The sequence below is a fragment of the Taeniopygia guttata genome, chromosome Z (assembly GCF_048771995.1).
Source record: "Taeniopygia guttata chromosome Z, bTaeGut7.mat, whole genome shotgun sequence".
Classification (NCBI taxonomy): Eukaryota; Metazoa; Chordata; class Aves; order Passeriformes; family Estrildidae; genus Taeniopygia; species Taeniopygia guttata.
The window spans coordinates 47,627,127-47,654,500 of NC_133063.1; the positions used below are offsets into that span (position 1 = coordinate 47,627,127).

At 46.4% G+C, this 27,374-nt stretch overlaps 1 protein-coding gene across 1 annotated transcript; it reads right to left on the bottom strand.

The window, feature by feature from the left end:
* Positions 1 to 1,895: 1,895 nt before the first annotated feature.
* Positions 1,896 to 27,333, bottom strand: LOC105760853 (myosin-IIIb). Its single transcript, XM_041711083.2, has 28 exons — positions 27,147 to 27,333; positions 25,055 to 25,157; positions 22,252 to 22,354; positions 21,631 to 21,787; positions 21,225 to 21,327; positions 20,830 to 20,958; positions 19,560 to 19,668; positions 18,009 to 18,125; positions 17,474 to 17,574; positions 16,938 to 17,024; positions 16,704 to 16,769; positions 16,258 to 16,371; positions 15,231 to 15,342; positions 13,878 to 13,924; positions 13,502 to 13,567; positions 13,105 to 13,224; positions 12,131 to 12,216; positions 11,843 to 11,890; positions 10,277 to 10,324; positions 10,014 to 10,105; positions 8,713 to 8,844; positions 8,251 to 8,366; positions 7,724 to 7,923; positions 5,730 to 5,819; positions 4,718 to 4,883; positions 4,129 to 4,401; positions 3,820 to 3,903; positions 1,896 to 2,699 (listed from the first exon to the last, which is right to left on the bottom strand). Exons 1-27 carry the CDS (start codon positions 27,194 to 27,196, stop codon positions 3,853 to 3,855), a joined length of 2,886 nt encoding a protein of 961 aa, XP_041567017.2. The 5' UTR covers positions 27,197 to 27,333; the 3' UTR covers positions 1,896 to 2,699; positions 3,820 to 3,852.
* Between the last annotated feature and the right edge of the window lie 41 nt (positions 27,334 to 27,374).

Below are 27,374 nucleotides of genomic sequence, written 5' to 3' on the forward strand. Positions count from 1 at the left end.
GGTTGCCCATCTAGTCAGGCCTTAAACACTTTCAGAGATAGGGCATCTACAGCCTCTCTGGGAAATCTGTTTCAGTGCCTCAACCATTTGCTTACAGCAAATGATTTCTTCCTGATATCTGATCTAGACCGGCCCTTTGCCAGTTTGAAGACATTGCCCGTTGTCCTATCACTACAGCCGCTTGTAAAATGTCTTTCTCCAAGCACTCGTACAGCTTGTCTTCATAGGTGAGGCCATCTTCAGTGAGAAGATGAAATTAATTCTTAGCTTTCACACAGCGCTGACTTTGGCCATGAGCTCAGGGCACGCAGGCAAAGACCATAATAGAGATAGCAAATCTGCATTTTATTCTTCAGCAGCCTATTGTATTCCCAGCTCTTCCTCCAGTTTTTCCCAACTGCTGGTACACATTTGTGCCCATGACAGTCCAGCACCAGCCACACTGCTCTCCAGAAGCTTGGCTAGACTTTGTGTGTAGGCAGGGCACTGGCTGTTTCCTAATGACTCTGCAAACCAGAGCCCTGCAGAAATTATGCCAATGTCTCCCGTGTTGCATAACCTCCTCTGACCAGCAGCTTCTCACCCTCTCTTCCCTTGGTTCCCTCATGCCTTGTCACAGAAGAAGCAGAGGTAACAGATGTGAGAGAAACCTGACCTGCCAACACAGGTGTGCTGCCTGGGTCTGTGCCAGGCTCCTGGCTGCACACACTGTGATTCAACCAGCACCCATTGCAACAGAGGCATCAGAAATCTGTGATTGATCTGCTCTACCCTGGGGAAGCTTGCCAGACATGCTATGAAGACCTACTAGGGAATTATCCTGACCATCCCCTCATGTCATTCCTCTCACTGTCACTAGTGACCTGTGCCTGCAGCAGCACCCAGGAAGCACTGGAGGCACTGCTGGGGAAGAGCGCTTCACCACCGTCCTTGGCTCAGCATGATCCCTGCCAAGCTACAGGAGCTGTTCTGCAGCTGGATCTTAGCCCTGGGCGTGCACAATATTCTTGGCACAGGAATTAGGAAAGAGTTACTGAGGGACTTCATTACTGACATGCATTCCTCACACATGTCTCAGCTCTGTGCACAAGTTCCTAGAAAAATTTTGACCACAAGCAGTTCTATGACCTGCCCAGAAGGCAGGCATCCCAGCGGCCCAGTGGTGGAGGAAACTAAGGAGAAAACTGGAAAAGAAGCCAAGACTGCCCAGCAAAATGCCCCTGGGCTCAGCCAGGAAGAATCTGCCAGCAGCAGCCTTTGACTGCCTGGGCTAGTTCTCTCCTGAACAACTTCAAAGCAGCTGCCAAAACCCAACATGAGGAAGAGAAAAGGTGTGTTAACGCTGCAAGGCAGTGTTAGGGAAAGCCAGGAACAGCCACTGCTTCCCTGACCTCCAGCCAGCAGCACTGCCTTGTGATCCAGCACAGCTCAGCACCAGAGCAGAGGGAAGGATGAGAAATAGCCCCATGACTAAAGGCAGTGCTGAGACACTGCAACCCACACCCTGTAACACACTGATAACAGCACCAGCCATGGACACAGCCATGAGCCCAGGGAAGGGGCAGGTGGTGTGGGCAGCTTGGCTGTCCTTTGGAGCAGAGCCAGGGAAATAGAGCCACAGGGAAATGAGGCTGGCTGGGAGCAGAGATGTTACAGGTGGAGTAAGGAGCACTACGGAAGTACTTCAAGCGTAAGTAATTACAAGAGGAGTCGCTGCTACAGGTAACAGTTGTATCTCAGGGTTAGTGCATCATGTGCCTTCAAGCTTCTCCACTGAGACACTTTCACACGATCCCATGTCTGCCCCCAGAGGTGTTAGCTGCCCTCTTTCATTTGCCACTTGTGGCTGAACTGACTGCAGGTAACAACAATAAAGAAAACACTGGGTTTCTCCATACAGGCCAAAAAAAAAAACCAAACAAACTCATTTATTTTAAAAGGTAGGAGAAACAGAACAAGTAATATGGTCCTTTACATTCCACACCCTCTACCCACCCTCAGTGTAAAGCAGCATGTTGTCCAGCCTGGACTTGTAGAGTTTTCAGCCAGGATGAGTGAGAGGGTTTCACCAACGATTCCCTGACTTTAGCTCTGGTTAAGGACTGTGCAGGAGTGTGCCAGCACACTGATGCAAGAGCAGTGAATCCCCTTTACAAGACAGATCTTCTTGACCTTATCTCAGCTTCTGTTCAAGTGCTCCTGCACTCAACAAAAATGACACTTCTGTTTTGCTTTTTGCTGCCCAAGCCCAACTTCCCTTGGCTCCCAGAGCAGCAGAGACACAGGACCAAGAGAATATTGAAAGAGAGAGGTAGGTAATCAGATATTTGTGACAGAACAGGATGTTGGGAGATATCCAGTTTGTGACCATCCACAGTGCTAGGTGAGGAGTCTCCAGCAACACTGAAGTACTAACACACAGCCTGTCAGGCACTATGGGTCTGTGCAGAGTGTGACTGTTCCCATCCTCTCCCCTCTGCCAGGATCAGACTGGTCCAGATACTGCAGGCACAGTACCGCTCAGTGCTGAGGAAAGTGAACTTCTGCATCAGCCCTCTCTGAAAGCACAGGGCCAGCTGAGTGCAGCAAAGAAAAGTAAAAAAAAAAAAAAAAAAGAAAAAGGCTGCTGTATCTCTCTGGATGTGTTGTCAGGCAAAGCCAAACAGCACTGGAAGAAGACAGGTCTGAGCCACTTGGACCTGGAAGACAATCAAGAAACACAACTCACTGGAGGATACAAAAGGATTCCATTTAAGTATCCCAGTACAACAAGCCTGCGGTTATGTACGCAGATCCCCATGTTCTATCTTTCTTCTGTCTGATCTTTGACACAGACAGCATCCCCATGATACATCAAGGAGTGGGACACAGAAAAACAAAGCAAAGTCAAACACTTCAGGAAGAGGATTTTTTCAGCTATTGAAGAGTTCCTATCTTTCTCAGCTATGAAGAGAAATACAAGACAGGCCCCAGCTAAAAAGCTGTGCTCCAGCATGACTTCCAGCATGGGAGCAGAACCACGCAGGAAACTTGGCAATCTTCCAAACACTTGGAAGCACTGCAGTGGGTCAGCAGCCAAAAGCATGACGTTCTGATCCCTCTCCATGCTCAGCTGACACAGACCAAGGTTCTTGCAGAGCTGCACTACAGCACTACTACAGCTCCCACCTGCCTTCAGCAGCTGAGTAGGCCAGGAGAGCTGCACATCCACCAGATACTTCAGATAAGGCAGAATCATTCAAAAGGCCTCTTCTGGCTCCTGCCAGACCTTCGTCACCCACCCATTGTATCACAATCTCAGTCACTAGCTATGTTTCCACTGCTGAGACTTTGTTGAAAGTCCTCTTTACAGAAAAAAAGTTCCTGCTTTTTCCCCTGTTTCGAGCCTCACCTTCAGCTCTCTACCTCTATTCAGCTCGCAGCCTCTGCCACCCTGCAGGGCTCCCCACCACCACTGCCCCTCCACCCCAGGAAGCTACTGTAGCTGACTACTGAGGCATGCATTCTGGTAGCCCTCGTCCTTCCAGCCCCAGCCCTCCAACAAACTGTGAGCTCCCTCCAGCAGCCCGGCCATTGTACTGCAAGCATGGTGTGCATCACAGCTCCTGGGAACCCAAACTTAGGTTTAGGTTTCCTTGGTCTCTGTGTAGCCCTGGGATGGAAACTGGCCGCTGCTCTCTGTTTTTCCTGCTCTATTTCTATGTAGCTTGTGGCCAAGAGATCCTACAGGTGTAACATGAAGGGAAGAGTTCCTTTTCTCCTCCACATCCCAGGAAACAGCAACTGCTGTTTTCCCTCCTGTACACTACCTCCTCTTACCGTGTCACCCAGGCTGTGAGCTCAGTGAGCTCCTCAGTGCAGTGAGCTCCTCTCTTTAGACTTGCTCATGGGAGTGGATGTGAACTGTGGTGAGAAGCAGAGAAACAGCATTGGCAGGGGAGCACAGGCTGGCAAGGAATATTCCAAGGAACACAGTCTTGATCCCAAGACCACCAAAGAAAACCTATGACACAGAAGCTAAGAAACCAAGTGCTAGCTGTGGAACACTTGTGTCTCCTGCCTCTGGGCAGGGAAATTCCATGTGTCCTAGAGGGGCTGTGGATTAGCAGAAGATATGCCCCAGCTCACCTGCTGGATTTCCTGCATTGCCAGGCGTATGGAAGAGCGGAGGCGAGGGAAGGCTCGTTGGCTGCTCTCTCCAGAGCTAGGCTTTGTTCTACTCTTGCCTTGGGTCTGCTGGTTTTGGAAATTCTTGGTCCTCCTGAACCACTGCAGAGCAGATGTGCCACTGGAAGCCATAGAGGGGCAGGACTGCTTCTCTGGATGGGTCTCCCCCTTGTCTGCTGGTGAACTCAGTGTGAGACTCTCCAGATTTTTGTAATTCAAGCTCTCACTACTTTTCTGGAGAAAGGAGGAGTGGATTCAGAAGTGGTTTGCAGACCCTTCACACACACTGAACAGCACAATCAAGACAAATACCCAGCTGTGTCCACTGCAGGAGGCAGCGGGCTGTCATCATCTGCCAGTGCCTCTCCACCACCTCAGGACTCCCTAGCTAACAACATTTCCTAGTGCATGTAGAAGCAGCCAAGCTGCTTGGCCAAAATGGAACACCCTTCAACAGGAACATATAAGAGATGCTGCTGCAGTGTCTCTAACCACTCACTCAAGGCCCATGCCCCATCCTCTTTTCCCAGTGAAGACCCTTGATACTCACCTGCCCACAGGGGACAGTCAGTACTTCCATAAAGGGCTGGATGCCCACGCTCTGGTGATACCGCACCAGCTCGGTGAGCGAGGCGTGAGCCCGGTCCTCCCCCAGGATGACGTAGCGTGCGTTGGGCTGCACCTGGATCATGTAGTGTCTGCAGCGCCCTTCACCCCTGGGGAGAGGGACGGACAGAAAGAGTCAGGACATGGGGCCTCAGCGTGTTAGAACCTGGTTCCTGTGGCCTCCAGAAGTCAGCTGTGATCAGGATCCTCAGTGACAAGTACCACACAGTGGCAGGAGACATGCACTAACATGTGCCCATAGGTGCTGCAGTCTCCTTCCAGCCTGGTTTGCCCTCTCAGCCACAGAGTACACCTAAGCAGGACCTCTATGCTTGGAGACACAGCACCCCACCCACAAACAGGTCTATTTTTTCAGTAAGAGACAGATGCTGCAGTATCCCATCTGCTATTACAAACTCTCTGAGGCACCCACTGCAGGAGAGGTTGAACATGATCCTCACTGGACTCCTCTGCAGGAGTAAGATCCTCCATAGCTGGTAATCTCCTCCAGTCAAGCAGTTTTATAGAGTCACAGAATTCAAGAATTCTATGACTGTAGAATTCCAGGATCACACAATTTCACGCAGTGCTCAGTTTCACAGAATCACTTAAGATAGAAAAGCCTTAAAGATTCTCAAGTTCAACACAGCACTACCAAGTCCACTATTAAACCACGTTCCTAAGTACCACATCTATGCATTTTTTTAATACCTCCAGGGATGGTGACTATACCAGTGCCCTGGGCAGCCTGTTCCTGTGCTTGACATCCTTTTCTGTGAAGATATTCCTCCTGACATTCAGCCTGAACCTACCCTGTCACAGCTTGAGGCTGTGTCTTCTTGTCCTGTCGCCAGCTGCCTGGAAGAAAAGGCAGACCCCCACCTAGCTATGGGTTCCTGCCAGGAGTTGTAGAGAGCAGTAATGTCTCCCCTGAGCCTCCTCTGCCCATTACTTACCGGTATGTCAAGATGTAGCCTGGTCGGCTCTGGCTGATCCGAACAAGGAAGGAACCCAGAGGCTTGTCAATCAGCAAGTTTTCAGCTTCTCTAGAATCAGGAAAGAGCTTTTCAGCAGAAAGCCAGCAGCTGCCTTGCCACACTGCTGGGAGTTGCATCCTATCTCATGTGCTACCTACCCCAGCAGTGTCCCAGGGAGCCCAGCATCTGCCCCATGTGTTCCTGGCTACAGGTCTCTTGACTCAGGCTTGGTGGTGCAGGAAGCGCTAAGAGGCTGGGGAAGCACCATACTCTCAGCCAAAGCCTCTCCAAGCAGGGCTGCTCCAAACCTGCTCCAGCAGTCTGATTGTGCAATAGCAACAGCTGTCTTCCAGCACCAAGCATATCACAAAGCATCACTCAGATGAGGAATCTGTGCATGTGTGCACCTCCTATGGCCCAGGGGTGAAGGAGTCAGGATGCTGTGAGGCACCGGGTAAGCCCAGCACCTTGGAAAAACACCAGCTTGGATTATACCACTCTGGCTTTCTAAACTTCCCGCTGGAAGGAGGTCTTCCCCTTCTATGCCCAACAGACAAAGTTCTGCCTTTTTCTTCTCATGTGCCTTTCTCCAAGCTGAAGGTGATTGCAAATCACCAGTGCAATTTGGGGTTGCTCTGACTGCCCCATTTCACGAAGCTGAGCTTACACTGCTGTGTGAAAATTTAAGTCTCTGCTTAAGCACCAGTGTCTTTGGGAACGATCTGCCACTTCCTTCACTGTGCAGTGCTCATGGCTAGCCTGTACTTGAATTTAGACTGTTTTGTCTTCCAGACACTAATTCCTCTCCTACATTCTTTCATCTGTGGACAAAAGCATTATTACAGGTTAGGGCCTCAATAATTATCTTTTAAAAAATTAAAAAGAAATGAAGCTACCAGGGAGCTGTGAGCTACTGTAGTGTCCTTTACCAAGCTAATGTGCTGTGTAATGCTTCCGAGTAAACGTTCACACTGACAGCCTGAAAAAATCCAAGAACACAGATCTAATAAGACTGAAGAAGAATTGCAATTTCAACAGAAAAAAAAAGTTAGAAACTGGAGCAAGATGATGAGGGTGTTGAGATGGCAGCAACATTGACAAAGAAATCCCACCAGTTACAGGATATTGGCAGCTAACAAGTGTGGAGCACCGATTTGCACATAGGTGAGATGATACTGTCATCCTACTCCTGTCTGATCACTGGCACTTCTCTGATTATGCCAATGCTTGACTCAGAAAGCAGTGCTTGACTCAGTCAAGAGAGTCAAGTGTGAGGCAGACCTGGTAGAAAAACTTCAAGCATTTAAACAAAGTCTTGCAAACAGCTCCATAAGAAAGCAGGACTTAGTGGGTATCTCTGAGACTCATGTATATATATATGCACCCTATACTGCACCCTCCTTAGACAGACAGAGGTACTAACAAAAACCCTTCCTTCCTTTTCCTGTATCAGAGGGCTTTGGTGGAGTTTTGCTATTGAGTACTCACTAAAGCCCCTCTTAATACTTTTTAAAATAAAAGTAAGCTGAATTCTATATTCCCCTGCTATAAATTGGGGTCTTCTCCTAACCTATACTGAAATATGAAAAACAGTCATAATGTATCAACCCAAAAGTTCATCTTTATGTCTCTGCAAATGGTCCAGAACAGGGAAAGTGCATGTATATATTTCCTCTCTGATTACTTTACAAGCTTCCCATCCCTACACAGGATCTCTGTCTAGGGATGCAATGGACATATGTACTATGAGTTTCCATTGTCTTTCCATGGACCTTCAAAAAGTTTCAGCATTTACATCCTCTGACAGGGACTCCCAAGCTTTTCCCAAAGGGTTTGATGCTCACAGATTAAAAGGGAAAAGTTATGCTGGTTACTCCCATTCCCATTCCACTTCCTTTCCTGGCCAATCCAACCTACACAGTCCCAAAGATACACTGCTGTCTCCCTGTGGTCACTGTGTTCAGAGTACTCACCTCCGACTGATCATCCCATGCAGCCAGCTTGGAAAGGCCCCATCATCCTGCATGACCTTCTGGGCCTGTGTCTCTGTGAACCAGCGCAGAGTTGCTCCTCTTTTGAGTTTCCTCACTTTTGCTTCTTCCCCAGTCTGTTCCTCAGTTCCCAGAACAGGAGGAGGCACAGAAGGGTTTAAGAAGTTATCAAAAGGAGTAGACTGAAAACAAGGAGAGAGGGAAAGTCAGCACAAAAGCAAAGGCAAAGGCAGGGGACATTTGAAGAAACCACTTCAGCAGGTGACCCCAGTCCTGAGTCCCTTAGGTGAAGATCAGTCACCAACTACTAGAAGCTGCTTTCAGTTCCTCAAAGGTCCTGACCATGCTTTTTATCTAACCACAGAAGGACAGGACTCACACTTCTCATAACAAGAATGACAGCATTCTCTAGGGACTGCATGCAGAAGAACATGTGCATGCAGAAGGTGGACTGAGCAAGGAACCAGCACATCTGGCTAAGGGCCCCCCAGCAGAGCCAGTATTGCTACCTCTGTAAGTTTGCTGCGTGGCCGTGGCACTGGTGGCTGCTGTGACTGATCAGAAGGATGAGGACTAGACTGAGGGCGCCTCTTTCGTGGCATGGGGACTGGAAGCGAGTTTCTTTCTGCAACAAGAAGAAATAGGTAGCTGAACTCTAGCATCCAAGATCCATGAGATCTATTCTCCACAGGCCTAGGACCGGGATAGGCTCTGCTGCATGGATTATATGGTAAAACCACAGCCTGGCCCTCCTTCCAGCACAGCCAGGCAAATGATTATTATTATGCTGTTTCTACTCCCCACAGACAATGCCACACTTCAAAGAGCAGAAACATCATCAGCTGCCTGCCCACCACACTGAGGAATTCCCATCCCAGGGCAGGCCATGATGACCTGGAGCTTACAGCACTTCAAGGTGATCATCACACCAGTGGACAGGCACTGGGTCAGTGTGAGTGAGAACAACTCACCCTGGGCCTCTGCTGCCAGTGCCAGCTGCTGGATTCTTTCTCTCTCTGCCTCCTCCTGTAGCCGCTGTGCTTCAGCTTTCAGCTCAGCCAACAGTTTTAGGAAACTCTTCTTGCATCTGAAACCCCTAAAAACTGCTCAGAAAAAAGCTGTGATTAGGAAAAAAATGCTGTTCATGCCTTTGTAATTCTCTTGGAGAAGAACACTGAGAAGAACAACACCTGAATTGTGTTAAAAAAGAGCAATGGAAACTCTACTGTGAGCAGGCAGCCAAAACCCTGTGAGAACTGTCTTCTACTCTCTATGCTGCCAGATCACAGATATATAGAAATCAAATAACAGATCTAAGCTCTCATCTCTAATGCCAGGGCACTGAATACCTAAAAAGAAATCTTCACAGAAGGGCCTGTTAACATCTATCTCTCTGTCCTTCTAGACACCATGAAGGAGACAGGATTTCCTTGATGCCAGCCTACAGGAAAACCTTTCCCATCACAAGGCTCACCCAGGAGCATTATAGACATTGTGTGATCCCACCTACTCTACCACTTATTAAAACACATGAAATGAAAGCTGCACCCTCTCATTTCCCACCACCCACGCATCTTCCCCATAGATTGTGTACAGTTGTGCAGAGCTTGTGATGGTCTGATGTTTGTCACACTGTATGGTGCACAGCTGGAAGTTGTTCACATACTCCAGCAGTGCAAAAACCCATACAGAAGAGAAGTGGAACAGAGGGGAGCTTAAGCAGGGTGACAGCAGCCTCCTCCTCCTCCTCCTGGCCACACAGTCCTCATGTAGCCTGTGCAAAGGCTACATGTGCAAAGTACCAATCTGGCCACAGCCACTCCGAAGAGACAGGCTGCTAGAGCAGATACTGTGTGGAAAGGAAAGAAAAAAACCAAACCAGACTAAAATTTCACCCCCTCTTGCCTGTCTCTGAAAGCAGCAATGAGATCTGCTTACTCGTTTCTGTCTCCCTAGTTCAACACAACTCACAAACAATCCTTACTCCAGAGGACAGTGAGCCAGACCTCAGGACACAGCCAAATCATGTGCATGCCCTGCTCAGCCCAGCCCTTCTGCACACATTTTCCCTTTCCAAGGCTGACACTGAGGGCTCTCCCTGATTCAGGATGAGCACTGACAATAAGGGCATTTGCAATAAGCACTTTGACTTTGACCTTGACACAGAGATGGCACCTGCCCTACCCTTCTGTCCTCTGCAAAGGTGGAGAAGGGACTGCAGAAAAGGTTTTCCTTCCTGTGGTCTGAGATCAGTTCCTGTCCCAGTGCTCACCTTTCTGTATGATAACTGCTGCTCTTTCCAGTCGCTCCAAATACTTTGCCAGCTGTTCCTGATGCCAATATTTAAAGAAAAGTCGAGACTTTCTGAAAAGTTGGAGAAAGACACAGTGAAAAACACTGTCTAAACTTTTATCCGTCATCCTTTGAAGAGCCCATTCCTACAACCACAGAATTCTCCCTGAAGAGAACCAGGTGACAGCTTACACATGTAAAATCTTAGGCTTCCCATTCCCAACAGCAGTGATCCACACCTACCCACAAATCCAGCCTTTCAGCTCTGTACTTTGCAGTATCTCCAAGCAGCTGAAAGAGATGAAAAAAGTGAAATAAATAATTTTCCACCCAAAGCCAACACCGATATTTTTAGTTGCATGAAGGGGCATAAAGTGCCTCAGCAATTCCCAATAGTGAGTAAATTGGCTGTCAGTCTGTAATGCACCTTGAGGTACAGCTACAGTCACATTTGGGAAGAACATCCGCAAAGGGGCTCCCAGAGGCAGATTTACTTCAACTCCCTGGGAGGCAATTCTGTACAGCCTATTTTATTCTTGGAAGTGTTTTTCCTTATTCTGTTTCCAAGCCCTTTGGAGAATACAAGTTGCAAGGTCAGCACAGCAAGACTTCTGGGACAAAGCCTGTTTTCCATTTCCAGTTTCATTTCGCAGACTCCAGTGATAAAATTTGGGTCACTCGGAAAGATTTCTTGACACTTGGAACTGAAAGCAGCTCTAGCTGCAACACACAGACAGCTTTCTCTCTCTCCTGCTAATCCAGGCTGTGAAATCATAGTGGCACTTTCTGTTAATATCTCACACAGGAAAGCAGAAGTCTTTTTCCTTCTATCTTGGCCAACTTCCACAGTGCCACAATCCATATCCACAGGATTTTCTTTTTGAAATGCATCCCATGATTTTTATGTCTCCAAACACACCACACCACCTGTTTACAATAATCTTTCCCCCATCTATAAGATTCTCTTGTGACCTCAGTCAGGTTTGAAATTCTTACTATTCAGAAGCATCAGGAAGTTCAAGGAAGCACTGTGAAGGCAGGAGGAGCTACTGCCAGGAGAGAATTGTTCCAGGAGATCATTCAAACCCTTTCCTTAAATGACTAAAAAAAAACCCCTCAGCTGGCTTCTTTACATGATTCATTCTGACTATCAATCACAGTTGACACTGGCAGGAGGGGAGACTGGAAAAGTGGAGAAGAGGAGTTGGGGAACTACTGCCCTAGATGTAGGAAGGAAAACACTGGCAGGGTAAAATCCTGTTCCTCTGCAGAGCTGGAAGGATGTTTACGTGTGTAACAGTTAGGTTCTAAAAGTTCTGATGGTATATTTTGCCTGTACAGAGACAAAATTCTTGGTTTAGAAACATCTTCTCTAGCCTGGGAGACATTCAGTGCTGGCTGCTTCTTCAGCACTGTCTGTATCTTCTTCTCCCATGTGGCCATCAGGAAAAAGCCTGGAGAGGGCCCTGATAGCAGTACTAGAGTGCCTGCTATGCTGAGTTCAGTGGACAGCCTTGACCACTATTGTCACTCCCAAATTAAATACATAGGCCAGTTTTCATTTCACAGCACAACAACACTTAACAGCAATTGAATTTAATTGCTACATAACAACTCAAGAAAGATTTAATTCATCATGGTACCAAATACTCTTTAAACATTAAATGTCCTTGCCTGGGATCCGTGTTCCCATTTCCACAAAATCCCATCCTCTTTTTTCTGTCCCTTTTACTCAGTTTCCTATGCTACTCAGAGTAAAAGCCTATGAAAAACAAACCAGACTGCATACAACAAAGTCAGTGTTCCTACCTTTCTTTTGTGAGGGGAGCACCAGGTTTGACTAGAAGAATTCCGTATCTGTGAAAAACAAACCAGTACAAACACATAAAACCTACATCCTTGATGGGCTGTGCTGATCCCTATCACCCTGACAGCAAACAAATCACTCTTTCCCACTCAGCCTCCGACAGCAAATCACCCCATGACCTCAGACTATATGAACTTTGAAGAGATTCTTTCACTCACTGCCCATATCTGGTTATCAGAGTAATTTCCCAAATAATATCTAACAAGAAATATTCAGAGGTTTTAAAAGACCTTTTAGCAAATTCCTCAAAGGAGGGTCTCCAGGAGAAACCATCTCTTCGGATACGGATTGTCTCCAGCAGCCCATTGTACCGGAGCTGAAGCAGCACCACAAAGAGGATCAGAGAAACAAAGAGAAAAGGTCATCATGACATTGGTTTTGCTCCTTTGCAGGCAGAAAATTACTTCATTCAGCCCTAACCTTCTTCCAGTTCAAAATTAAAAAGTTTTTTTCTGAAAACGTTTCCTTGGTTAAGAACTCATTTTACCACATCCTGTAACTCTGATGATTAACCACTCTGAGTTAGAAGTTGCAAACCATAAAAACCAATGACTGAAATAACTTCACCTTCCAGCCATGGGTACTGCTTTCCTTCTTTCCCTTAGAGGATAGCTTCATATTTCCAAATCTGGACATAGAAGTACTCTGAGGCATGGATGAACTTCCTCTTAATCCTATCCTTTCTTATATATATTAAAGAGGATGCTGAGCTTTCTGAACTCTTCCAATCATTTTCAGTATTCTTTGAGGCATCTATACCTCAGACCTGACAGAATATCCAACTACAATCATATCAGTGCATTTCATATCCTATCAAAGCAATCCCATCTTGGTTTCTATTCAGAGTTGCCCTGGCTGAGGGGCGAGAATAGTCTCCTCTGGGAAGTAATTTTTCCAGGGTACTGTCTGTACCAGTCCTATCCAGGGGGAGATACAAAGATGAATCCTAGCTCCTGACAAGCAGATCTCATTGCATTCATGAAGCAGAAATGGGAGAGAGCTAAGATTGCAAAATCTGGACCTAGCAGTCTGTGTCACAAAAACAACTAAGTACTCAGAATCTTTACACATATATAAAGATGTGGTCACTCTTTCGCTTGCAAGGGGAGATTCAACGGAGTCACGTTTCAGAGCCTTTTGGTGGAATCTGACCTTCCACTGAGATGTGGCAGAAATCCCTGTAAAGGACACCGCTTTTGCTCACCTGCAGCAGCACCACCTGGTTGTCCAGCACACCTGGCTCCTTCTGGTTGTTGGGCTTTATGCAGCGCACAAAGTGTGGGTTGGCAGAGTACATCCTCTCCATGAGCACCATCAGGGAATGCTGGCAAGGGCAGAGGAAGATCAACAGTCCATCAAGCCAAAGCTCTGCCACATGTGCAATATCCTGCAGCAAGAACTGTTTTCTCACCCCGCAGCAACTTCCTGGGTTCTGGCAACAACTAGGCCCATCCCACCGTGATCAGCCCTGCTTGGCAATTAGGAAAACCCCTCTCTACATAATGTCTGCTTTAACCATGCTTAGCACTCTGGAAGCAATGCAGTGGTAGTTTTATCACTGCTTTCATCTCACAGAGCACCTCAGGGCAGCAGTACCATACCCGGAATTGAGCGCCAGCAGACTGTTTCCGTGTGCTGTTGAACTTGTCATCTGCTCCTGGTATGACCTGAAATCAGATCAAAACAAAGGATCAGCCCCGGAAAGAAGTGCTTGATTGACAGCCAAAGAGCACTGCTGGAAGGCAGAAGGCAAAAAACAAGGGAGAATGGATATAATGGGAGGGAAGACAAGTTAAACATATAAATAGGAGAAGCAAGCACAAAACATGGTAAAAAACAAAGGAGAAACTGTTAAAAGCTGTTTGCTGTCTGCTCTTATTTTAAACCAACTTCTGCCTGTCCTTTTCCAGACAATTTCTGAAATAATAATTACCAGGTAATATCTATCAATTGTGATGTGAACCTGAAGGGCAATACCTTGGCTTTCACATGAGGCATCAGGGTCCCTGTCCTGGAGATCGTGGCTGGAAGAACAGAGACAATTAGTTAATTTTATACCTTTGCAATCCACTAGGGCTAAACATTCAAACCTAATTTCTGCACAGTCTTACAAATACTCAGTCACAGCGTGTTAGGTTTCACCATGTGGAACTACTATACGAAGCATACAAGGCAGGCATTACTAATTTCTGCCACTGAGAAGACATGACAATCAGGTTATTAAATAAACCTAAATGACTTTCAATAGAATTATCATCAATGGGTATCTAACAGTGCAGAAAAAATGGCACAGGCAGCAAAAGGGGTAGCTCTCTACAGCACTCAGGAGGTTATTCAAAGTCAGATAGCTTATTCAGTGACAGGATAAGAAAATCAAGGAGTTTAAGTTACTAAAGGATCTAATAAGAGTCTTGTGTACCCTTGACGCAATGGCTTCATGTGAATCATAAAATCACAGGAGGAGGTTAGCAGTGTCCTCTGGAGGTCATCTGGACCAAACCCTTTGTTCAGCACCTAAAGCCATTGCCCGGACTGGACAACCAACCTGAGAACAGGTTGTATCTGATGTTTATGAACTTTGAAAGAGTTGGGACTAGACTAAGTAGCTTCAGTAACAGTGCAATAATGGTAATGAAGAAAGATAGTCCTAAACAGTAGCTGAAAAACACAGCAGAGAAGAGAAATTAAATTCATCTTCAAATTCATCAGCTTCTTGTAAATCCCAGAAAGTGGCATGGACTGAATGGGAACAAAAAATTACAAAATTTCTATACCAGAAGCACTGTGTTCAGCCAGCCAATTTCCAAGGAAGTATCCACCTGGCCTTTCTTGAAATTTTTAATTTAATTAGAAGCCTTGGAGAATCTGAAGGCTTATTGATAACTGGAAAAGGGGAGCGTAGTGGTAGCAGAAAAATAATGCGTGGCCTGAGAGTTTTTTTAACAAGCTGTGAAGCTCCATTTTCAGAATCTATGATCTTGACCAGCTTCACTTCTAGACAAGAATAGAGTGTGTAGAAAGAACCAGTGGAGACAGTCCTGCACTGGCCTTGGAGAAGATGGGAAGGCATCTGAGCGGCAGCTAATTCTCTGGAAGGGGATACAACCTGCCTTGCTTTCCAAGGCAGGGAATAAATATGTTAGTCTGATATCAGACTATCAGACATGTTAGTCTGATAGTCAGATAGTAGTGCCAGCAGCACTACTCCAGGCTGCAGCATTCCCAGAGTCACACTGGCACTGCCAGATATGAAACACATGAGCCTCATGCCCACACTTAACTCTTGCCAAGATGGGCCCTGGCTCATGATGGATATGCAGAGGGACTTGCCTGTGAACAGCACACTGAGCAAGGGGGTGACACTGTTGATGAAGAGCCCACGGACGCTGGCTGGCACGGTGTCTCTGTTCTTCTCTAGAAAGCCCCTGGCAGCATATTGTACCTGGGGAAAGGGCAGCAGGTCACAAAGGACAGCAGTGCTCACAGACTGGCTGTAAAAGCCACTTCCAAAGCCTGCTGGGGACTGACCATGTGTTGAACTGACTCTACTCTGGCTTGCACATGAATTCTTTAAACACACCTGCACCCCATTCATATGCCAGCCCTAAGGAACACAACCATGTGCATGCCAGATGCATAAGAACCACCGAAGTGCAGCATTAACACAGAGACATCCACCTTTCACATATTAATTTTTGTAATAATGAATCCAAAAATAATAATTTAGTCAACAGTGTTGAGATTAGATTATTAAACTGCAAGTTACAATGACCTGAATTGTCATATCTGCTCCTGTTCCAAAAATTATCTCCAATCAGTTCAACTTAATGTGGACCAATGCTTTCAATACTGGTGGCAGTAAAGTTACATGCAATAATGCTAAATCTCAAACTGCTTAGATACCAGTGAATGTGTAAATAACTGCCTCCACTTTCAAAACATTAATTTCCCAGCTGTTTACACAGTGTTCCACGGTGTTTGCAAAAAAATAGCCACTGCTGTTGGAACCCAATAGGTAAAGAAAAAGTCTTTAGCCTGTCCTTTGGTGCTGCACAGTGGACTGTAAAGTACTACTTTAGGACTAGAGCCCTAATAGAATGGTGATTAGAAGAATAGCAGATTCTTCTAATGCCATACACTTCTGAGAGGTAGCCCCACTTTCCTCAGGGGTCTTCTCTTCCTGTAACTTTTTCATAAATCCCAGAGAATTCTAGGAGGCAATCCATTGGAATACATCACTTCTGTTAATGTCATCCTCAGACCATACATTCCTTAACATCAAAGCCTTATTTACCAGGCAACACTCCCACCCCCTCCAACATAAACATTCAGCATTCCTCCTGCAAACAGTACATACTTTCCCAGCATAGTGAATGATGCTGAAGCTCAAAACATGGCCTCGGGCTGGCTGGAAGTGTAAATTCCCCTTAAAGCTGCTGTTTAGTTTATCCACAAATGTCTTATCAGTTGCCTGCAAGAGAGCAGATATCATAAGTTGCAACAGAGGCCTGGTGAGGACACACAGATTCAAAACAAAGTGTTGGAAGACACACACATTCAAAACAAGGTCTAGGAAGTATCCTTAGGTGTGCAATAGTCTTCTGCTGTATCTTCTTTCTGACTCATCTCGGGGATGACAATGCCACTAGACTGCCTCCGATCTGGATGTCCTGTCTCATAAATCACACATGCGAACATCTCTGTTCAGCCTGCACTCCAACCCAAGAGCTTTCTTTGTAGCCCAGATATTCATTGATGTATTAGCTCCCAGACTATTTTCTCTGCCTCCTCTCTCATGCATACCTGAGGAAATGCACTCTGCTCATCCAGAAGAGACAGCAGCCCAAGTGGCTTGGCCAAGAGCAGATTCTGCAGGAAAGAAGATGCATGGCACATATGTAAAGCAGTGCAGGACATCCCCTCTCACCCTCACTAGCCTTTGCAGAGGTTCCTCCCAGGTTCTCCACATGGTAGGAAGAGCAAGACCTTTCTCTTGGCTGGACAGAGCAATTATATTCTGTCAGTCCTCTCACTCACCAGAATAGGTTCATTATTGTTGAATGTGATGGCCTCCCAAGGCAGCCCTTCTTCCTTATATGCAGCCTGCTCCAGCTGGAAAATGTGCTGAAATAAAGAAAAAAGCGGTTGAAGCACACAGCAGACTTGGCTGGACAAACCCTGAACATCTTCCTTCTTGCCCTGAACAAGACGAGGTGTGGCACTCTCAGCCACAGCATGAGAGGTCGAGGATGTAGCTGTTGTTCTCCATGGTTCTCTGTAACCCTGGCACTCACTGGTACTGGCACATAAAGCAGAACACTTCTCAGATTGTAAATGTCCCTACTATTATGACTTTGATTACTGCTTGATCCTTCTACCTCTTCCTTTCCTGTCCCAGTGACTCCCCTACCCCAGCAGGGAAGGTTGTTGCTCTCTATCTTGCTTCACTATTCACTACTACTGTCCTTCCAAGCAATAGATATGCTTTTCCACAAGCTCTCCTGCATGTGCCAGGTAGAGCAGTGTTCTGCTTTCTCTGTAGCACAAGGTAAGATCACCCCCAGCAGACTTACATGGTTGAAGAAATGCTGCAGCTGCTCATTGGCCAAGTTTATGCAAAGCTGTTCAAAACGATTCACTGCAAAGTTTTCAAACCCAAAAATATCCAAGATCCCTAAAAAAAGGGAAGAAGAGCACACTGTGGAGCCTGCAGGCCATCCCTGCAGATTACTGTGTACACCAACACAATTAAATCTCTTATCACACAGCTCTTGTGGCAGAGGGAAAATGAATCCAGGAGACACCAGTGGCAGCTCTTCCACAGCTTGGAGAGTTAGTTAAAAAACACCCCATTCCAGCTTGGTTTCTCTGCTAAGCCAGAGTGCCCCAGAACTACAGTCTCACAGTTGCTTCATATCAACTGACTGCTCAGAGCTGAACAAAACGCTATAGACTTCACGCTGCTCGCTCATCTCCACCAGGATCACTGTTTTGATAATGCATCCCAGCAGGCAAGCTCTGTGAAACCTCATGCTGTGCCTTGTCCTTCACTGTGGCTGAGGGATGCACATTTGAGAATACAACAGGAGCAAGGCAGGCAGAACTCACCTATCTCCCTCAGCTCCACCTCAGGATCCACGTTCTCAGCCAGCAGCTCATTGATCTTGCAAACAATCCAGCCAAACACTCGGCCATAGGCCACCTTTGCAATGGAGTCCCGAGCATCTGCACAGAGGGAACAACAGCAGCTCACTGACAGGCTTCGCAGGAGAGTGGGGGACATGGCACACAAGCTGGCTCAATGCATTCACCTCTAGTAACAATGTCTGTATGAAGCCACTTTAAAGACCAGATAAACACTGGATTGTCCCCATCCTTTGCAAGCGGGAGCTTGTTGCCCTGTTAAGTTTTCTTTTATAGTTTTTTTGAAAGTTTTAAAGTTCTCATAAAACTTCTTTAGCCTTCTGATAATGTTTACATATTTCTACTGGAGTTCTCACACATTGTTCATGTAAATAATGATTGTTTTGCATTCTTCTTTGTGGGAGGAGAGAATTGTTGGTTTGACCAGTGTGGTTGGAGAGGCGGCAATTTCATCCTCCAATCCACTATCATATTTGGAATTCTATATATTGTGAGGTCAGAAATAAAATTGGCTCTTTTTCTCTCTTTAACTCACCAAGCTTCATGTGTACACACTTCCTGTCCAATAGCGACAGGAGCTGTAAAAACAGCTCTTTATTTTAAAAATCTTCACAATCTTTCTACAAGATCAGCCATGCCATACCAGGACATTTTTGAGTCATGCCACTTTTTAGAATATCCAGAGACTTGCTTTCCCTTCTGAAGATACACTAAGTAAGGATCCCCTCACTGCTATAACAAGGGAGAAGCTCCAAATTTTACTTGGAAAACTGGATGGTTCTCTTCCTCCTAGCCCATAGTTGCTAAGTGTTTAAAAGCTGTAGACAAGAAAAGCACACAATTATGGAAAGCTTGTTGACATTTTAAGGAGACCAAATTAATATGACTTATGATTACAGATGTATATTTTATTGTCTAGAGAAATTTGTAAAACAGAACTAGCTAATCCCACTTAATTTTCTCCTTTCATTTATTTGAAGCAATAACTTCTCTTTTTAATTATATTTTAAAGTACTGTAATTTACATGAACCTTTTGGTACAGATTATTTTTTATTATTTTCTTGTTTTTAGAAAGGGAAAATAACACCTTGTGCTTGCTATCTTACTCTTTTCACTCCATTCCTGACACTGTGAAATCATTGTCGTGATTGTTTCTCCATCTACTACCTAGAGCTCTGCACATTGCCAGCACTCTGCAGCAGGAGCCTTCCCCTCTTTTGCACAAATACCCAGTTTCTTTCTGGGCTGGACTGAGGCAGAAAGCAAAGCTAATTCCTTGGTTTCTCATTTAATCTCTGCAGTCTCCTGGAGACCAAACAAAAGCAGCATTCATGGCCCTCCATGTCAGTAAGCGACTAAACAGATAAACACTGACATACTTCTCTCTGTGTGAGAGGAATGCAGGGGCACAGAAGGACATCTTTGTTCCCAACAAGCTGCACATGTGTGGGATACCCTTCCATCAAAGCCCAGTCTTTCTAGCCAGCACATCTGCAATTCATTGTGTTTCCTACCTTCTGCCTGCTGCTGGGTGTGAAAACGCTGGATCTGCTCGCCTCGGGTCACTGATGTTGTACAAATCAGGCATTTTAACAGCTCATCTTCCTGGACTCCAAACTGACCCTGGGAAACAGGAAAGAGATGAGCGCAGTCAGTTATACACCCTTGCTCTGCTTGTGGGGATTGTGTCAGGCTGTGTGTAATGGGGTCATGATTCAGGCTCAGGCCTTTGAGCCCACTGTAAGGCAAGTGCTACTGCTGGCACCAGGGTCAGATGTGGGCTCTGATCCGCTCCACCCCGGCAGGGACCAGCCTCACACACCCGCTCTGAATCACTTTTTGTTCTGATCTTCCAGTGCTGCCACCTTTCACCTTCTTTGGGAGCCATGCCAGTCCCTCCTGAGCAGTTTAATGACTTATTGAACAGCACCACACGGAGGTGACTGTGCAGGTGCTGAAGCATCTGAACTTCAGAGTCACAGGAACCCACATGAGAAGCAGGAAACAAAGCAAACTTAGACACACAGAACCCCTCAGCGATTTAACAGGAATTCCCCTCCTGTGGGCAAGAAGAGCAGGTTTTCAGAAATAAGATAAAAAGAAGTTGGCGGCTGAACAGACATAGGTGGATGTTTCAGGCATTGTGTAGGAGTGAAACCGAAGAGCAAGGGTACTGGGATTTCAAACAGGTCAAAATGAAAATAAATAGAAAGGGGAGAAGTATGTTACTTTTTTCTGTCCTGTTTTGTTAACAAAGCAGGATAACTTCTCCATCCCATATAACAAAAATGGAATGGTTCTGGGATATATATACTTCTTAATCTGTGCTAATTTAATGCAAAATAATAGAAAGCCTTATTCAAGATAATCAACAAAAAAATTACAGCACTGCAGGTGGTATCCTTGGACAAAATTCGATGAAAACACAGAACTAATGTACTGATATTGCACACCTGAATTTCTCCAAGGCATCATCAAGCTCATTTAGTTTTAAAAAGCTTGTGCTTTATGAAGTCAGCAAGGTATATGCTGACTATACAAGACACTGGTTCTAGACACACAACTAACAGAAGCCGAGACACATCTCTCTGGGTATGAACAGCAGTGAAAACAAATGCTGACATGGGGTCAAACTGTACATTTCCAAAAAAACCCCTTGTTCTTTAGAATCCTTCACATTCTGAGGCAGAAACATCCTCTGGCAGGAACAGCTCCTGCAGTCAAACAGCCAGCGGGGAAGAACATAATACCCATAAGGTTTTGTCAACATTTCTTGTGACTCACCGCTGCAGCCTTCAGCCATCCCTGGGAGGCTTCACTGACCTTCACAGACCCATTGCTCTCCTCAGGCTCAAAGGCCACATTGCCCAGAGACAACACACCAGCCAAGATAGCCTGCATGTCCACTTGTTCCTAAAACACAAAAGAAAGGTGACTGAAAAGTATACCAGCATGTAGCATGTACAACACAGATGACCCAGAAGTTGGAGAGGTTAAGGGAAGAGGCACAGGCAACCTGTGGGAAAAAGCTCTCCACGAAGTCTGGCAGACTCAGGTGGTCTGAAAGTAACATGAAAAATCTAGACAAAGATACAGGTCTGAGCTTCAAGAGAGCAGCTAGAAAGAAACCCTGTGCCTGCAGGAAGCATAGATGGAAATGTAACAGCCCCAGGACTAACCTGTTCTTGGAAGCCCACCATGTCAAGGGCATTGCAAACCTCTTGGTATTTGTGCCTCCAGCATTCAGTGACTTCCTGTGTACCAAATCGTCCACTTATGTACCTGAGAAAGTGCATATCCCATAAAAACTGTCACACAATCGGCACCATAACTCAGTTGTCCCCAGTGGGAACAAAGCAGATCACCAGAAGGGGAAAGAAACTTTTCCAAGGTAGCGCAGCAGAGACCCCTGACCTCCCGGCTTCTATGATGGTCTGTATCTCTTCACGTAGCTCCATTCAGATCCCACTCCAGTTTCCACTCACACACAGATAAAACCCCAGGGCAGAAGAAGAAACTCCATTATGCTGTTTTCCCCTTCACCCCCCATTACAAAGACTAACCTAGAGTCTGTCTTTGACGCACCTGTAGAGTGATGGATCCAATAACCCATACATCTCCTTCTGCTCTGAAGACAGTCCAGCAAACATGTAGTAGAAGATGTGGAAATTCCTCTCCCCAGTATCTTGTTGTACCACCCGTGACTTCTCTAACAGGTACTCACTCAGCTTTGCACCTTGCACTGCACACAAAAAGGTGACAGGGTGGGGAACTTCACTCTGGGGGATATGAAGCTGCCTGGGTTCTTCGGTGACAGGAGCAGAGAATTGTCTAAATTCACTTCCTTGTGTGCAAGGCCCTCTAGGCTGCCCAGTACACTGGAAATGGGCTTCTCCATGCTTCCTGTGGTCTTAGAGATTTCTGATCACCTCTTTTAGCAGAAACAAAGGCTTCTGGCATCAAAGAGTATTACTGACATTTACCCTGCACTCTCACCCCCATATCCTTGCTGTACTCCCACTCTGTCCAAATCCAGGCCTGATCCTGTCCAACAGTGGTTGCTGTGAGATTTTTACTTAATTGCACACCCTTCCCACAGGGAGGCAGGCACATGCCAAATTTTTACCCTCCACAAGTTTTGGCTACTCAGTCCGCTCCATCCAGTTCCTGACCACTCCCCAGGCTAGTAATTGTCTTTGACTTTACCTATATTTTTCTGGAAACGCAGCTGTATGTATTTTCCAAAGCGGCTGCTGTTGTCATTCATCACTGTCTGGGCATTGCCAAAAGCTTCAAGCAACGGATTCACCTAAAACAAGCGAAGAAGCAGAACAACCATTCTTCAGATGAAGCAATCCAATCTAACTTACTTGGAAAAATTTATCTTTAGCATTTGCTAGTCAGAGTTCAGCTGGAAAAGGAACCACTCCATGAATATGGATGAGCACCTATTTTATCTCTGCCTGGATAGAGAAATTCAAGGAAGCAAATATCACAAAGACTAAGCAGCATGACATTAATGATGATCAGTACAATTGAACTGATGGGATTTCAGTAAGATCACTGAGACATTTGTTAGAAGATAAGGTTGGTACAAGCTGTTTCCACACAGTATCTGCTATCACTAGATAATTTGAATGCTATACAACAGCAATAAACAAAGTCACCAAGCCACTCAGTTAATATGACAGCTTAGCTACTGAAATTTGTAGACATAGGGACAGTATATAATAAAGAAATTAACAGAACAAACAGACCAACTTGCTAAGCTGGATGCAAAGGGCGGCAAAATGAGAGTTTTCCTATATCTGAGTAAAGAATGCCTGTCAACTGCAAGAATGATGCCTCAGAGTAGATGCTGGGCAGCCTGATGAATAAAGCTTTAAGGTATGACGGTAATTCCTCAAAGGACTAACTCAGTCCTTGGATATAGCTACAGGAACCAAATAAGATGCATATTATTATCATCATCTCTAGGCTTTCCAAGGGCCGTTTATCTGGGCTGAAGTGAGTTATTTTCAGTGAAGGAACTACAAGCTAGCTCTAGGCACTCTGCTGAGCAAATACAGCTCTCCTGCCTGTGGAACCTGCTCAGGCCAGAAGCAGCCTGGCAATGTGGCCCAAGCCAGCTCTAAGCAGAGACAGCAGGTGTATCAATGGCATGTTCCCACAACTCAGCACAGGCATTCACCTTGGATCCACCATGGATGACACCACACTGAATTAATACACCATTCCAGAGCCCAAAACACAGCATGGGGCATTGGGTTTATGGGTCAGTATACTGGTTGCAGGAGGACCTAAAGCTGTTTTCTGTGAGGAGATGTCAGACACTTTCCCCATGTCCAACAGAGCATTACCAGCCAAGAGAGCCATACAGACTGGCCACTGGCCAAGGCTGAGCCTGCCACTGACAGTGGCAGTGCCTCTAGGATAAAAACTGCTGCACAACCACAGAAGGGAGAGAGGAGAGTGAGGGTGTGTGAGAGGAACAGCTCTGCAGACACAGGGTCAGCGAAGGAGGAGGGGCAGCAGCAGCTCCAGGAGCCAGAGCAGAGATTCCCCTGCAGCCCCTGGTGCAGCCCTTGGTGAGGCAGCTCTGTCCCTGCAGCACAGGGAGGGGCAGGGGGAGCAGAGATCCACCTGCAGCCCCTGGAGGAACCACACCAGAGCAGGTGGATGTGCCTAAGGGGGCTGTGACCCCATGGGAAGCCCTCCTGGCAGGACCTGTGGCCTGTGGAGAGGAGCCTGTGCTGGAGCAGGTTTGCTGATAGAGGACTTGTGACCCTGCGGGGGGCCACACTGAAGCACCCCATTCATGAAGGACTGTACCCTGTAGAGGGGACCCAGACCGGAGAAGTCTGCTCCTGAAGGAGTGCATTATGTCAAGGCAGCCACAGTGGAACAGTCTGGTCCTGAAGGACTGTCTCCTGTGGGAGGGATCCCATGCTAGAGGAGGGGAAAAACATGAGGAAGAAGACAGTAGCACAGATAAACTGTAATGAACTGACCTCAGCATCCATTCTCTATCTGCCTGTGTTGCTGGAGGGAAGAAGGTAGAGAGAAACTGGGAATCAAGTTGAGCCTACGGAGAAGGGAGGAGTTGGGGAAGGTGTTTCAAGATTTGTTCTCATTTCTCATCATCCTACTCTGACATTAATTGGCAAGAAATTAAATAAACTTTCCCTAAAGTGAGCCTCTTGTCTGTGATGGTAGTTGCTGAGTGATCTCAGTCCTTATCTCAACCTATGAGTTTTTGTTATGTTCTTCTACCCCTGTCCACTTAAGGAGGGGGAGTGACAGAGTGGCTTGGTGGGCACTGGTTGAAGTTAAGCTACCACAGAGAAAGACCTCTATGTTTCTACAGGGAATCTGAGAAGGAAGACTTTAAAATGAAATAGTCCAAGAACTCACTCTTGTTAATCTATCACATGGAAGGTTTAAAGTATGATTTGTTTAAAAAAACCTCACAACTCCCTGGGGGGAAATTCAAGTGGAAATATTTCAGACCAAAGAGTCAAATACCTTTCAAAATGAGCTAGCAGAGATATATGAAAAGAGCAAGGATGGCACTTAGCCAGCTAACAGGTATGTGCCTGACAGTATAAGTAGCCAAGGATGGGTTACTAAAAGGTGTGTGAATTCTTCATCTCTCCGTATCATTAAATCAAGGTCTCATTTTTCTAATGAAAGTCCTTGTTCTACCTCAAACAGGAAATTATTTAGAAAAATGTAACCAATCTCTTGTAAAAGAGAACATGATAGATGATTGCAATAGTTTTTTTTCTAATTTAAAAATCATCTCCAGGAAACAGAATTACTCACTTACTAACCCTTCTAATTTGTGGCCAGCTATCTCACCATTCTTATCCACTATTTTCTTATGTATCTTATGCGTGGCTCCCTGATTTCCAGTGGTGATTCACCAGCAGGCTTCCTATGCCTTAGCCAACTTGTCTTGCAGCAGTGTTGCTTCTGCACCTTCAAGCACCACCCTGCAATGACCTACCTGAAGTATCTGCTGCTCCAGCTGTGAGTTACCTTTGCATAGGTTCATTATGTGCTGCAACAACAACTTTGTACTTTCTGTTTTCCCAGCACCACTCTCTCCACTGCCAAGAAAAAGCAAAAGAAATTCCATCAACCACATAAGTATAGTTGTTCTGCCCCATATGGCTCAAGTGCTCCATCACTTGAGAGTGCTTTGCAAGAGTTTCACAATTTTTTCAGCAAAATCACCTGTGTGAGTAAAAACTCACATGACACAGCTTTACACATGTGGTTCTGGTCTTTCATCAGGGAACTTTTGCCCCTGTGCAAGGGCGTACAGGCATACACCATGCTGTCACTTCTGAATGGGATGTATCAGACAGACCATTTGCTCTGTTTCAAAAGCCGTCTGGTACATCAACTCCCTTGCATATGCTGGATCAAATAACTTCCTTTTTCTCCAGAGAAATATGCCCTGTCTACATCACATCCACACCTGGATACTGATCATGAGATGCTGTGGCAGTATCAGATCTCAGATGTTTCACACATCCATGTGTCAGACAGCTGGGAATGCAGGTGCAGAGCTGCCCACACTCCCACAGTGCTAGCAGTGCACATCATTGTGCTGTCACATATCCATGGCGCCTCTGCCTCCAAGTCAAACAACCAGCTCTTAGAAAGTGCAATTTTCCCTGTCCTGGGAGAGGGAATGTACATTCAGTGAGACAACATGTCTTTAACTGACAACATGACACCAGCTGAGAACTTCAGCACGTGTATGGAAAAGAAAAATAAATGCAGGAAATGCTGCAGGTATCCTTGAGGGCAGGTCCTCATTTCCATTGAGCTGACCTTTGAGCGTGTGGTGTGGCTTTACTGCTGCATAGCTGCCATTGGCTCTGCACTTGGTATCAAGTATGTGTCATGGGTGGCTAAAAGCCTCAAGTATTACAGCAGGTCCCTGATCTAAAGCACAGGTCAGACTAGCACCATTCAAATACATACCAACAAAATAGGACCATTCTGCCAGTTGAGAACATGCCATCCAGTGCCCCTGCTCAGTATGTCAGGTTTATTTTTATTTTTCAGGAACTTTCCTCCTCCACCAAATTAAAAAAAAAAAAAATTCAACAGCTTGACCTTAGACCCTCCAACAAGCACAACACCTTCACAAGGCCCTGTAAGCACAGCAGGTGTGCAACTGCCCCAAGCTCTGAAGAAATGCTAAGTCATCTTCAGGTGCCCCAGGTGCTGTACTGCAGCACATGCAGGCTACAACTAATGTCCTTTGGGACTGGGAAGGCAAGAGAAGCCAGTAGAATTTGTGGCTGAAGACAATTTGGTAGCAATGAACACTTATGATCTGGCAGCAACTGCTTCATCCAACATCACCTCTGAAGAACGCGATCCAGACCTCCCAGACTCAGTTGGAGACACCAAAGAGACCACCAGAAACAGCAGATCCTGGTGTGTCCCTGTGCTGTTGTGAACTGTGGTCTAACAGGAGTGACCTTGTCTTCCCTGTTCACTCCAACTGTGCTCATGTAGGAAAGTCTTTGAAAGAACCACTTTCCCCTGACTTCTAGAGCACAGAACTGCCCACAGCTTTAAGATACTCCCCGACCAGATTCCCAAAGGTCTTAGAGCATAAAAGCATAGTTTAATACTTCCTGCTCTTCAGTTACACTTGGGAAGCTCCACTTTGTGAAAACTGGCTCCTTCCATTATCATCCTTCCAACTTTTACTACAGCTTTTACCATAGCATTTGTATTGCCAGAGCAGAGCACCCAATGGATTTTCCCAGAGCTGGATTCCAATGGCTGGTTCCCCACCAGAAGTGAACCTGGCATCTTTAGTGTTGTAAAGATCGCTGGCTGAGCTGCTCCAGGAAAGCCAGTTTTGTCTGCCCACATATTCTCACGACGTGCCCGCTAATCTGTCTCAAAAGCAGCTGGGATGAAGGATGTGCTGCCAGCGCAAATGGATTTTGACTCACCGACAGAACGGGAGAAAAGCTTCACCTGAACCTTGGGCGGGGGGATGCCAGCGGGAGCTCGGGGACCGCCCCCGGCCCCCGCCGGCCCCGGGGCCCCCGGCCGCCGCTCACCTGATGAGGATGCACTGGTTGCGGGGTCCGCCGCCCCCGCGGCCCAGCATGGCGTGGTAGGCGCGGCTGGCCACGGCGAAAATGTGGGGCGGCAGCGCGTCGGTCTGAAGGCGCCGGTACCGCTCGGAGACCTGCGGGGAAGCGGCAGCGGAGAAGGGTGAGCGGCCGGGGGCGGCGGGGCGCGGCGGGGGGCGCGGCGCTCACCTCTCTCCCGTACAGCGGCAGCGG

What these genes read in the sequence shown, in the direction of transcription:
- LOC105760853 (XM_041711083.2), bottom strand. Translation starts at nt 27,196, where the DNA reads ATGCTGGGCCGCGGGGGCGGCGGACCCCGCAACCAGTGCATCCTCATC. An exon ending in AACCAGTGCATCCTCATCAG is followed by an intron (nt 25,158 to 27,146) that starts GTGAGCGGCGGC and finishes TTTTCTTGGCAG; the next exon opens with TGGAGAGAGTGGTGCTGGGA. An exon ending in GGTGGAGCTGAGGGAGATAG is followed by an intron (nt 17,575 to 18,008) that starts GTGAGTTCTGCC and finishes CCCTTTTTTTAG; the next exon opens with GGATCTTGGATATTTTTGGG.